The 12,843-nt window shown below is 43.8% G+C and overlaps 1 protein-coding gene across 2 annotated transcripts in view; it reads right to left on the reverse strand.

Moving 5' to 3' along the window:
• Positions 1–5,987: 5,987 nt before the first annotated feature.
• The window catches only part of Mettl13 (methyltransferase 13, eEF1A lysine and N-terminal methyltransferase), a 36,506-nt gene continuing 29,650 nt past the window's right edge, over positions 5,988–12,843 (reverse strand). For both annotated transcript variants that reach the window (XM_052737392.1, XM_052737391.1), the window contains exons 5-8: positions 10,954–11,121; positions 9,672–9,887; positions 8,412–8,543; positions 5,988–6,847 (exon numbers count right to left, since the gene is read on the reverse strand). In XM_052737392.1, the coding sequence (XP_052593352.1) occupies positions 6,573–6,847; positions 8,412–8,543; positions 9,672–9,887; positions 10,954–11,121 (791 nt within the window). In that variant the 3' untranslated portion in view covers positions 5,988–6,572. The remainder of the gene's footprint in view (positions 6,848–8,411; positions 8,544–9,671; positions 9,888–10,953; positions 11,122–12,843) is intronic.

Below are 12,843 nucleotides of genomic sequence, written 5' to 3' on the forward strand. Positions count from 1 at the left end.
CTAAACATATCTTGGTTTTGTATCATCACCGTAAAATGAACAAGGTTCCAATTGAATCTTTAAAAATCAAAGACCCTTTGTCACCCCATGGGTGAGCCTATGTGTGAGGAAGGCAGTCTAAAGCGGGAGGGAGGGGGAACAAAAGACAGTGACATCGTGTCAGCACATGCAGAATCCAGATGTGCAGACAGACATCACAGTGGAAGAGGGCTGCTCTGAGGGGGAAGAGGACCAATGTTCGGGTGGGGGAACAAAAGGTGGCAACAGGCAGGTAAGTATGCACAAAGTACAGCGATATGCACCCATGTAAGGTGACACACGCCCTTGGGAAAGCACTTTGGTAGCATCCTGAAAGGCTAAACATACACCTACCATACAACACATTCATTCCAGGTTAGGTTTTTACCTTAAGGAAAATAAAGTATATGGCCATGCAAAAATGTGGTCATGAATATTCATAGTCGCCTTACTTATAACGGTCCAAATTTGAAAATGACCTAAATAAATACTCACCAAAATGTAGATAAAGAACTTGGAATGGCCACACAATGCAAAGCTTCCAGCAGCAGAAGTGGATGAACTAAAACACAACAGCCTGATGAATCAACGTGGCAGTCGCCAAACAAGAGATTACCTCTAATAAACTCCTGAACCCACATAACCTACCAAAGCAGAACCAAGAAAAAAATAGAAAAACCATGAGTACTGAAATTGAAACAATAATTAAAAATCTCCCATCTAAAAGAAAAAGAAAATTCTAGGACCTGTTGACTTTACTACTGAATTCTATAAAATGTTTAAAGAACTAATTCCAAAGAAAACATTTTTTTTTTTTTTTTTTTTTTTTTTTGGTTTTTCAAGACAGGGTTTCTCTGTGTAGCTTTGCGCCTTTCCTGGATCTCGCTCTGTAGCCCAGGCTGGCCTCGAACTCACAGAGATCCGCCTGCCTCTGCCTCCCGAGTGCTGGGATTAAAGGCGTGCGCCACCACCGCCCGGCCAAAGAAAACATTTTTAAAAAATGAAATGAAAGTCACTCTATTAAATGTATTTTGGGAAGGCTAGCATCACTCCTGACACAAAAACAGACAAAGGCTGGGGATAGGATGCATCCCTGCCATCTCTGCACTGAGGTGGAGACAGAAACATCATGAACTCAAGGTCATGCTCCGCCACAGAAGGATTTGGAGAATAGCCTGGGCTAAAATCGACCCTGTCTCAAAATGTAAATAAATGAATATTTTAAAACAAAGATAAACTTTTTTCTTTAACTAAAGATCCAAATCTGATGAGAAAAGACACAAAAAATGCTCAACAAAATACTAGCAGTAAACTGAGCTCAGTGGCACATTAAAAAGATCTTGTATTATAGCTTTACAGTGCTTTTAAATCACTTATCGCATGCCTTGCTGTAGAGGCTGAGGACCTGGTAATGGTTCAGTCCATGCTGCTGCAGCCACCGTCTTTGCCAACTAGGACCCAGTTTCTGCAGCCCTCCGACATGGACTGAAGACCAGCAACTCTCCAAGATCTTCCCCTGGGACTGCTGGGGCATTCAGCTTCATGGTTCTCTGCCCCACCCCACCCCAGCAGACAGACAGACACTGCTGGGCTATCCAGCCCCTACTGTGTAAGCCAATCTAATAATGGACCTTTTACAACATATGATCATTCTACTGTTTCTGTTTTTCTACAGGACACGGGACTGCCACAGTCATCCTCAGCAAAAGGAAGTCAGAGGCACACAAAGCTGAATTGAGGACATATTACAAAGTTATACTAACCAGTGTAGCATGGTACTGGCATAGAACGATACACAGACCAGTGGAATAAAGTATAGAACCCCTAATTTTATTGCAGGCTATTACATATTATCAAATTACCATAATGTACCCCATAAGTATGTATCTCTATTTAAAAAAAAAAAATTCTTCCATCTTGGCAGGAATCATGCAGATATGTCAGCTTGGACCCTCATACATTGTTTTTGTTGCCTACAACGCTCTAGCTTTAAGTTTCTTACTGGCATTCCCCCATCACTCTACCTTCTAAAATCAAAAGTGAGGGGCAAAGAGATGCCCGCTTCCAGGCTTGCACCATTAGAGGCTGATTGAAACAAACGCTGCTCTCTCCATGAACAGGGAAGGAAGAAAGGGAGGCCAGAGGAGAGTGGGCGGAGCATCCGAGAATGGAGAGAAATACAGACCACGTAGGAGAGTGTCCTCATACCTAAAAGAATCAGAAATGCTGCTCCTCCAGGAATGGTAGACACCACAGAACTTAAGTGTGATTTCTAGTGCCATCTACTGGGACGCATGGGAAACAGCTGAGGCTGGAGTTGGGGAAAGGAGGAGGAGGAGGAGGCAGGGACCAATTAGTTCAATCTTCTGTCACTTTAAGGAGGCAGCTTTTCCTGAGACTGGCTCCTTTTCTGCCTGTTCTAACAAGGATTTGAGACTCCTAGGAAATAGTCTAACCTTCTTCTGTGCTATCTCATGACTGTGTGGTTCCAGGACCCATCTGTGTAAGTTAATAGTTGCCCTAAAGTCTACAGAAGCTGCTGTCTTCCCTGTACATACCCTTCACAGAAAGGCATGGGATAGCCTCTCAAAAAAAGGGGAAAAAAAGAAAGAAAAAACTCTAATGAATAGGAAAAGGGGAAACTCAACTTACCAACCCGATTTCTTACTGACTGTTTAACAAGTATGTATAAACCAATCATCAAGCCAAGCCCCAAGAAACAAATTGGTCTAATTGTGGTTTCCTAGAAGCCTGGAGCTCCCTTAAGCAGAGCCTAGGATAGTACTCAGTGTTCTGTTACAGTGGAGCAGGAAGCTGCTTGCTTCACAGAGGAAATCACCCTCTGCAGCAAGTTCATGTCCTCAGCTGACTCAAAGGACATCTACTCAGGGCAAAGAACGGAGGATGGGCTAGCATATAGAGGCAAAAATAATCACCAATTACCAAGCGATGGCTGAACTTGTACCTTAGAACTACGCTGCTGACCACTGATGGCGACTCGTTCCTGATTCCCAGAGTATGCCCAATCAGGGACGGAGTCTTCAACCTCAGTGACCTTTAAAGCTGCCCAGATTATTAGTTTCCTAGGGCTGCTGTAACATGCTACTTCAAGCTTAGAGGAATGCTGTGGGATGGTCTGTATGTCAAATGTGTTGCTGATTGGTCAATGAATAAATCACTGATTGGCAGTGGCCAGGCAGGAAGTATAGGCGGGACTAACGGAGAGGAGAATAGAGAGAACAGGAAGCTGGTGGGGGAGACACTGCCAGCCGCCATCAGGATAAGGAAGATGTAAAGTACCGGTAAGCCACAAGCCACGTGGCAAGGTATAGATTAATAGAAATGGATTAATTTAAGCTGTAAGAACAGTTAACAAGAAGCCTGCCACAGCCATACAGTTTGAAACCAATATAAGTGTCTGTGTTTACTTGATCGGGTTTGAGCGGCTTGGGACTGGCGGGTGAGAGAGATTTGTCCTGACTGTGGGCCAGGCAGAAAAACTCTAGCAACAGAGGAACTCAAACTTTTTTTTTTTTTTTTTGGTTTTTTGAGACAGGGTTTCTCTGTGTAGTCTTGGTGCCTGTCCTGGATCTTGCTCTGTAGACCAGAACTCAGACCTCGAACTCAGAGATCCACCTGGCTCTGCCTCCTGAGTGCTGAGATTAAAGGCATGCGCCACCACCACCCAACCAAACAATATTATCTTATAGTCTTGTGTCTTAGTTTCTATTGCTGTGAAGAGACATCATGACCATGCCAACTCTTATAAAGCAAACATTTAATTACAGTGGCTTACAGTTCAGAGGTTCAGTCCATTATTGTCATGGTGGGACAGAGCAGCAGCATGCTGGCAGACATGGAGCTGGAGAGGTAGCTCCGAGTTCTACATCTAGCTTGGGCAGCAGGAAGTGAACTGAGACACTGGGTGTGGCTTGAGCATATATGAGGCCTCAAAGCTCACCCCCACAGTGACATACTTCCTCCAACAAGGCCATACCTACTCCAACAAAGCCACACCTCTAATAGTACCACTCCCTGTGAGATTATGGGAGCCTACTACATTCCAACTACCACATTCTGTAATTCAGAAATCCAAAAATGGATCTCATTGGCTAAAACTGAGTTGTTGGCAGTTTCAGCAACGCTGGAGTGTGCAGGGCAGAGAGCCTCATTCCTGAAATACCTGGCTAGTTTTCTTACATTTCCCAGCTTCTATAGGGCAACTGTATTCCTTGACTAGTGGCCTCCTTCCATCTCCAAGGCCAGCAATGACCAGTGGAGTCTTCCTCACATTGTTTAACTTTGATATTGACACTTCTGCCTCCTTCTGCCATTTAAACAACCTCAGGATAACACTGGACCCACCTCAATAATCCAAAATACCACCATAGTTTAAAATCAGCTGATTATCACCAAGCCCACCTGCTACATTGATTCCCCATCACAGTGGGCTGGACCATACTCAGAGATTGCAGACATTTTTAAAGAAGCGTTATTCTGCTTACTATGCCAAGTGAATCCAACGTGCAGTATGGATAAGAACTGTTTCTATACCCATACAAGACACACTAGGGAAGTCACCCAGTTAGCAAGTTAAGGCATGACAGGTTGGCACAATGACATTGGTACAGGTGTGGGGTAAGAGGCAACAGTCAACTTTAATCACTTTACATTGCTGCAGAACTTGTTTGGTAGGGACCAAGGTATCATATTACATGCTCATCCTGATCCCTGATTGTTCTGGAAAGCGAACACTGTATACTCTCTCAGATTGTGAGAACCATTGCATGCAACCAACACCATTCTAGAACACTTGAGTTAAAACAAGGTAACTTTTCAGTTTGGACTGCAAGCTATCAGCTTGCTCTTTGCAATATGCTCAGAGGCGGGGCGGATACCAGACTCTCTCTATTGACAAAATTATTAAAGCTGGAATGGCTACCCACTACATCTCTCTCTCTCTGGCATTCTGCATTTCTATAGGCTATCTCTTAGGTGGAAGATGAAACTTTCTGGCACACAGGTTAAATGTCTTCAAAATAGTTTTTGATTGACCAACGCTTTAATACACACCAGCTTACCCCCATACACACATTTGGAATTTCTGGCTCATGGTAAAGACCTAGCCACACTGGGGTTACCTTTCTGGCAATCTACAGGGATCTAAGATCCAGGAGGGCCTTTCCATGGGTGTTTCTTCTCTGGTTTGCCTATGTTCTTCCCCTAGCATTTGTTTTATTAACAAATGAGTTTATTAACTCACTTCGCAATCTAGTAACGGCTTGAAGCCCACAACTCTCCTTTCCCGGCACCTGCTAGGCCCAATGTTAGGCAGAATTCTTATAAAGGGGGAAGGCTCATAAGGCCCCACCCCTTCCCAAGGAGCTATAGTTAATATCTGTGGGGGAGGGAGTGGGAATAATACTCTACAGTGGAGTGGTGTAACCACTGGTGTTGCTCAAGTAAATAACCTCCACCTATGGTCATGCAAGCAATACTAATTAAATGCAGTGGTCTACCAAGAAAAAAAATGAAATTTTTGTTAGGAAAAAGGTTTGTTGAGAAGGAGAAGATGAGAGAATAATGGGGTGGGGAAATGTAATCAAAGTACATTACATATATCTGTGTGTACATACATACACACACACACACATACACATACATACACACATATATATCGAATTGTAAAAGAATCAAGTTTTTAAAAATTCTCATAGAATCGTTTGCCTGACACTAAGGCAAAAGTAAATCATTCTTTAGTGGGGAAGATGGGACACAGGAAGTGACTCTGTGTACATAAAACCTCTGTGAAGCTAGTGAGTGCCCCAGGAGTCCGATGAGGGCCTGGGTGAAAGGCCAGCAGCTGGAGAACATACTGGTCTTCACTGGTACAAACTTCCTTTGAACAGGAAATGAGACTGGAAACTGCTCTTAGCTTTCAGTTACTATAAAAATACTTGAAACAGACCAACTTTTAAGGAAGAACGGTTTATTTGGCTTAGTCTGGAAGTTCCAGATGGAGTGGGCAAACCCATTGTCTTTGGGCCTGTGATGAAGCAGGGCATCATGGAGGGACGATAAGGCAGAACAAGGGCTTCACCTGACAGCAGTCACAAAGCAAAGAGAAAGTCCTGTGTCCCTATAGCCCTTCCAGGGCACACTGGTGACCTAACTTCCTTCACAAAGCCCCTCCTAAAAGTTCCTCCATTTTCCAAAGGGGCCACAGGGGCTGGGGAGCAGTTTTCAACATATGACCTTTGGGAAGACACTGAAGATCCACAGAGGTGCACTCCCCGACTGTAACTTCCGCCCTCGGTCTTCCCTCAGTCTCCAGAAGCAGATACCAATCCTGCTCTTCTTCCATAATCACACTTTAAAAAAAAAATTACAATCATCCCAGGGGCTGCCTCCCATCCCAAAAGATGGGAGGCATGTAGCTGAGTATGAAACCAAGAAAAACGTGAGGTCTAAAAAAACTGTGCATCATACTCCAGCAGCCCATGAGTTCAAGTCAGTTGGGGCAGAAAGCTGAGAGGGCTGTCTGGCCCCACTGATCACACAATCTTCACAGTCTTCAGCATATCTGACAGGACATAGGTGTCATCCCAAGCCTGCCCAGGCTTCCTCAGGGTCCGCTCCAAAGCCTGGGCCATTTCCAGGAGTTCTGGGGTAGCAAGTTTCTGCTCTGGTTGCAGCTGACAGAACAGGATCTCATTCACTTCGCCCTCAATTCGCCGGACATACAGGAGAGGGAAGGCTGCCTTGAGTCCAGCCAGCACCGAGGCTTTTAACTCCAGGTCACGACACACAAGGTTAAGGATAAAGATCCCTGTAGAGCGGGAAGGAAAGAGCGGAATGACCACAGGTCCAGAGATACGCATAAGGAGAACACAAATTTCTGCACCAGGGAGGCTGGTGAGTGAAGAAAGGAAGTGGAGAGCTTGCAGAGAACCACAGCACACAAAAGCATAAAGACTATGGAAATGTGAATATGTGACACATAAAACAACTTTACCTTACTCTTCAATTTTCCCATAACTAACACATTACTTTAATATTCTTCAGACCTAAGAAATCTTTTAATAAAAAAAATAATTAATAACCTCCACAAAGACAAATTTCTCAATTCCACAAGGATGTTGTTATGTTCTTGACACACACACATCACATGGGTATTTACTATCCAGTGAGAAGGCCAAGGTTGTGTCTTCTGGCAATCAAGGTTCCAATCAACCCAGTTCACCAGAGGACTTTTAAAATGCAAAATATCTAGGGGGTTGTGGCCACAGGTTTCAAGTGACAAAGAACTACTTCAATTCCGAGGGTTACCGTGGCAAGTCTCTCAACCCAAGTTTCCTCATCTGAAAATGGCTTCTATGAATAGTAAGTAACACAATGCCAAGTCCAGAGCATCTGAAAACCATTCGCGTGGGAGCTGGAGTCACCAAGCTGCCTCAATGTGAACTATGACCACACTGTAGACAAAAGCTGAACACTTTCATAAACCATGAGCAGTTACAGGCCGTCGTACCTATTCAAGATACCTGCAAACAAAATTGTCATATAAATAGCACATACTAAGACTATTACTGGTAACACTACTCATATCACCCTCAAATACTAGTGCTGGACAAACGAATTGTAGCACAGTCACATGATACCAGCAGCAGTACAAATGGACAATATAAACACAACACCGTGGTTGAATCTCACAAACATCAGGTTGAGTGAAAGAAAGCAGACACTTAAAAGAGTCTAAGACCTGTGACTCCACCTATAGCAAGAAACAAACAGGCAAAACCAGGCTGTGATGACAATTAGTTTAATGCTTAGTTTAACCCTTAACAGAGGAAGAGTTACTGAGGAAGTAAGAGGTGGACTTCCAGGATGCTGGAAGTAGTGTTTGGTGCTGGTAGATAGTCAATTCGGAAAAATTAATCAAATTACACATTTACGTGCAATTTTTATTAAAGAATAATTTTGTGCCGGGCAGTGGTGGTGGCGGCGGCACACATCTTTAATCCCAGCACTTGGGCGGTAGAGGCAGGAGGATCTCTATGAATTCAAGGCCAGCCTGGTCTAGAGCGAGTTCCAGGACAGAAAGATCCTGTCTCGAAAAACCAAAAAAAGAATCATTTTGGTTTTTTATTTTTTAATTATGTATCTATGTGATGTGGGGAGAGGGGGGATTGCATGCTGTTTGCAGGCACCCAGAGTCTAGAAGAGGGCCTCGGATTCCCTGCAGCTGGAATTAGCGGCAGCTGTGTGAGTGCCGGAAACCTAACTCAAGTCCTCTGCCATAGCCGGCAAAGGCTCTGGGCTAACTCTCCAGCACAAGAACTTGTTTTCAAAGGCCCTTCCCTCTTTCCTTTCCAATCTCCAGGGTTTCTTACCTTCACGAGATAGGATGCTTTTGACCTTCTGTAGGAAAAGCTGGTCCACAAATGCTGGGGGAGGACAACTCATTCCCAGTGTTGGATCCTTACTGTCTACATCAAACATGATCACATCATACTGAGGTCGTGCTGCGAAAGAGGAGACAGTGAGGCCTTGTCTTTGCAGGATAAGATGACATCATTTCCATTTCCATATACACACCTGCTCTGAAACCTGCTGTGGGCAACTAAGCCTGGAAGATGACTGGAGTACCTTGCCTATTAAAGACTCAAATGTCACGGTTTAGAGCAGTCTTTCTCATGAAAGTTCAAACTGGCCTACAATACAGATGAGCATTTGTCCGCATTTAGGAGTGCCTTCCAAAGGCACACCTTAACAGGCTCATTCTATCATGAAGGATACATGCTATGCGTGTGGTTTTTAATGCTGAAGAAACGAGCATCACTTTTAAGTTTCCACATACTTGGAGAATGTGATGTCAAACCCCACGGTGGTGGCAAGAAGATGTGAGGAGATAGGAAGCCTGTGGTACTTTCTGCCAGTTCCCCAGGCAATTCTAAAGTATAACCAAGTCATCTGGTCAAAGCAGCTGCCCAGCTAAGGCTGACCAAGCACACACTAACTTTAACCAGCATCACCAGGATCCTATAGACAAAGTTAAAGGAGGAACAGGAGACGCACTGAGTCCGGTGTTTTACAGAAAAGTAATGTGCACTTATATCTTATGTCTAAGGCACAGAGTGAAGGAAATCCTGCAACAGTGTTTCTCAGCCTCACGCTGCTGACATTCTGGATAAAAGATTTTGTCATTGGTGACAGTAACAACGTTCCCTCCAATTTGTGACAACCAAAACCATCTTTGCAGACCTTGCCAACTGTCCCTGAGGGTGGAAGTCACTGACTTGTGTGAATGTAGCTTTACTCGATTTCTGACTTCACCTACAGCTGAATGGTTTATTTTAAAAAAAAAATCAACATATGCCCTATCTTTTCTTCCTTTTCTCTACTCATCAGCTACAGACTCCAGCTTCCTTGGAGTGGTAGGAAGAGGAAAGGTTGTAAGGTCAGAAGTGGGGACTTCTGGTCTGTTTTATCAGTGGCTACACCCCAGGAAACTGAATTCATAGCTATATGAAGACACAGAGGGAAACCTGACAGGAAGGCCTCAGAGAGATGGACTCTAGAGACCCCTGCGGGCCTGGCAACCTAGACCAACTTTCCATAACTACCACTCCTCCGAACGCTTCAGACAGTACCTTCTCCTCCTGCCAGGCTGGTAATGTAGTCCAGGCCATCTGCAATGTGAACCTTCATCCGGTCACTCTGTGAGAAGCCAAACCACTGGGTGGCCACTTCCAACATGGATGAGTCAATCTCAACGGCATCAACACAAGACTTGGGGAAATGATCATGAATGAAGAGGGGGAGGCTACCCCCACCCAGGCCCACCACCAATAATGTCAGTGGGGTCTCTGTAATAGAAGAAGAGAACATCATTTTGCAATCTGCTCACTGGAAAGTCTGTACAGGGAGAACAAAAAAGGGAGCTGAAATTGTTGTTTTGCCCAGTGATAGATATTTAAGGACCTAGAAACTGAGAAGTCTCCAGACATTGATCTTTCAGACTTGGCTTCATGTTGGCTAGAACCAGATAATGAACCATGCACTATATTATGGCCCCTTACAAACCCCAATGTAACTGGCTGACATGCTACCAAGAGTTCCTAAAGAGATATTGGATCTACTCCCATCCTTGGAAATGGAGGCACAATCTTATTCATAATCACAAAGTAGTATGAATGCAACATCCCTCACCCGCTCTTAACTCAGAGGGTCCCAACTACCTTTTCAGACACCCCAACAAAACAAGCACAATCCATTCAAGTTCTTTAAAGCACAGAAAACAAAGACCCAAATCCTGTCCTAAGCATAGAACCACAGTAACCACAAGAATACTAAAGGAAGGAAACAAACAAATCACCAAAATAGGCTATACTCCAAGATTAACTAAAGCAGAGTTAGGGACTTCAGGTGAAGACACTTGGGAGTGAATACATCAAGATCCTTATTAGTGCAAAGTTGTCATTTTAACTACAGTAAGAATTATATTTTATGCTCACATAAGGCACTACTGAAAGCCACACATTACCCAAAGGCATTGAAGACGTGAGAAATGTACCATCCAGTTAACACCACTATATACCCGTGAAAATTTATAAATAACTTAAAATTTTATGGATAACTTAAAACCTGTGTGCTTCACCTAACCTGGCTGAATGTATTTTATTCCTTAATTGTAAAGCAAAATAAACAGAAGAAAACAAAACTTATACCCCAACACAGGCAGCTATTTCAAGATGGCAGGCTGTTTGAGGCAAGTTACCTACAAGCTCATTAATGGAGAACGTAGTCCAGATGAGGGAGGATAGGAACTTATGTACATCTGTCAGTCTGTAGTAACTGTGTAAGCTACACTGTGATGTGCTCACCTCTGCAGGCTTACATGCTCTGACTTTGGAAGGCAGTGGCATCTCTTACCTAAGAGCAGCTCTGGGTTTCTCAGCAGGGTAAGGCCAGCGATCATGGCTTTATGGTGTTCACAACAGAGATAACTCTTATCGATGGACTGCCCTGGGGCAGGAGGGGAGTCCTCGGAAGTATCAGCAGGTCGCTGTTTCTTCCTGTCCTTTTTCCGTTTCTTCTGGGCTAAAGGAGAGAGTCACACTACTAAAGTCCTATGCTTTCTTAGGCCAGCCTTTGGAAATTAAGGGACAACAGCAGCAGTGTGCTGCAACAGTTTTAAACAGATCAGAAGAACCAACTATTAAGCAATTTTCTTGCTCATTGGTTGACATCATATAGACAGCCTGAAATTGACCACTGAGGGAATATTTACACCATAGAAATTGGCAAATTCTACAAATCAGACCCTCCTCACAAAGACATGGTTGTTTTAATATTCACCATATACTGCTGAATACCAGAGGGCCAGTAAAGGTACACAGCAAAAGCATATTCAAAACCTGGAAATATTAACTAAAGGGCCTCAAGGCCCTCCCCTCTGAGAATGCAAGACCAATTACAGGAGGAAAGTGGACTCATTATTCTTTTACAGAAATGTGAAGTCACTACTACCTCCCCAACACCACTGACTATACCAACACCTTTTACTCTGAGCTCCTCTCATAACTGTTCCCAATTCTTTGCCTGTGAAAAACTGAGCATCTCAGGTATTCAGTGAAGTACACAGTTAACAAGTGGTGCAGGTAAGACATGAACCCAGGACTGCTTGTACCCCATACCTATAATCTTCCTACTAAGTCTCCTAGACAGCATACCACTGATAAGGAAATCAGAGGGTAAAAACCCTATAAAAGACCACTCCACTTTGCCTACTCCCTGGAAGTCATCCTAAATGGATGGCTCTGAATTTCCACAGGAATCTGCACTTCCTAGAAGCATCAGAACTGATGTGAGGCAGGGGATACTTTTCAGATGTTAATCTCTTCTGAGTAATTGCTACTTTGTGGTCATCCATACTCTGTGATGGATACTGCTCCTCCCAGGGGAAGAAAAGGTTACCAAGAAGGCAAGAAACTTGATATGTCAGGCAGTGGTGGCACACCTTTCATCCCAGCACTCAGAGGCAGAAGCAGGCAGATCTCTGTGAGTTCAAGGCCAGCCTGGTCTACAGAGTGAGTTCCAGGACAGCCAGGGCTACACAGAGAAACCCTGTCTCAAAAAAAAAAAAAACAAAACCAAAAAAAAAAAAAAAAAGAAAGAAAGAAAGAAAGAAAGAAAGAAAGAAAGAAAGAAAGAAAGAAAGAAAGAAAGAAAGAAAGAAAGAAAGAAAGAAAAACAGAAACTTGATAATGTGGAAAGACTTGAAACTCAAAGTGGAAAGAGCAAACTGTCCTCTTCAGCCATTCGACAGAGGTGTGGGATGAGATTAAAGGAACTTGCAGCCTGAATTACCGGATTGAGGGTGGGAGCCCACAAGCATGGGGAATGCTCCAAAGAAAATCCTTGTGAGAGTACGGGCCAGGGCGGACCCCTGACCTCGGGAGTCTGACTTCTCCCAGATGTGAGAGAGGACAGCAGGTCACACAAGAGCAGTGACTGGGAATCAGGACACCCAACTTCAGATTTCTGTGACCAAAGGAAGTTATCCTGGAGACGGGGACAGCAACATTTCCTTTTGAATCTAGACTGGTCTCCTTCTGTAGTCCTGTCTGGCCTGCAATGATTCTGCCTTCTGAGTACTAGGACTAACACAACGCACCACCAAATCCAGCCTTAGTTTTTACTCTGAATGTCTGATTTTAAATTAGTCACAATAATACAAACATATATAGTCAGGAGGAAAGGTAGGTAAACAAACTAGTGATTTCTCCTCAGTGAGATTTCTATGTAACATCTTAGACATAC

Source organism: Peromyscus californicus, unplaced genomic scaffold, assembly GCF_007827085.1.
Source record: "Peromyscus californicus insignis strain IS unplaced genomic scaffold, ASM782708v3 Scaffold_14__1_contigs__length_90479793_seg_2, whole genome shotgun sequence".
Lineage (NCBI taxonomy): Eukaryota > Metazoa > Chordata > Mammalia > Rodentia > Cricetidae > Peromyscus > Peromyscus californicus.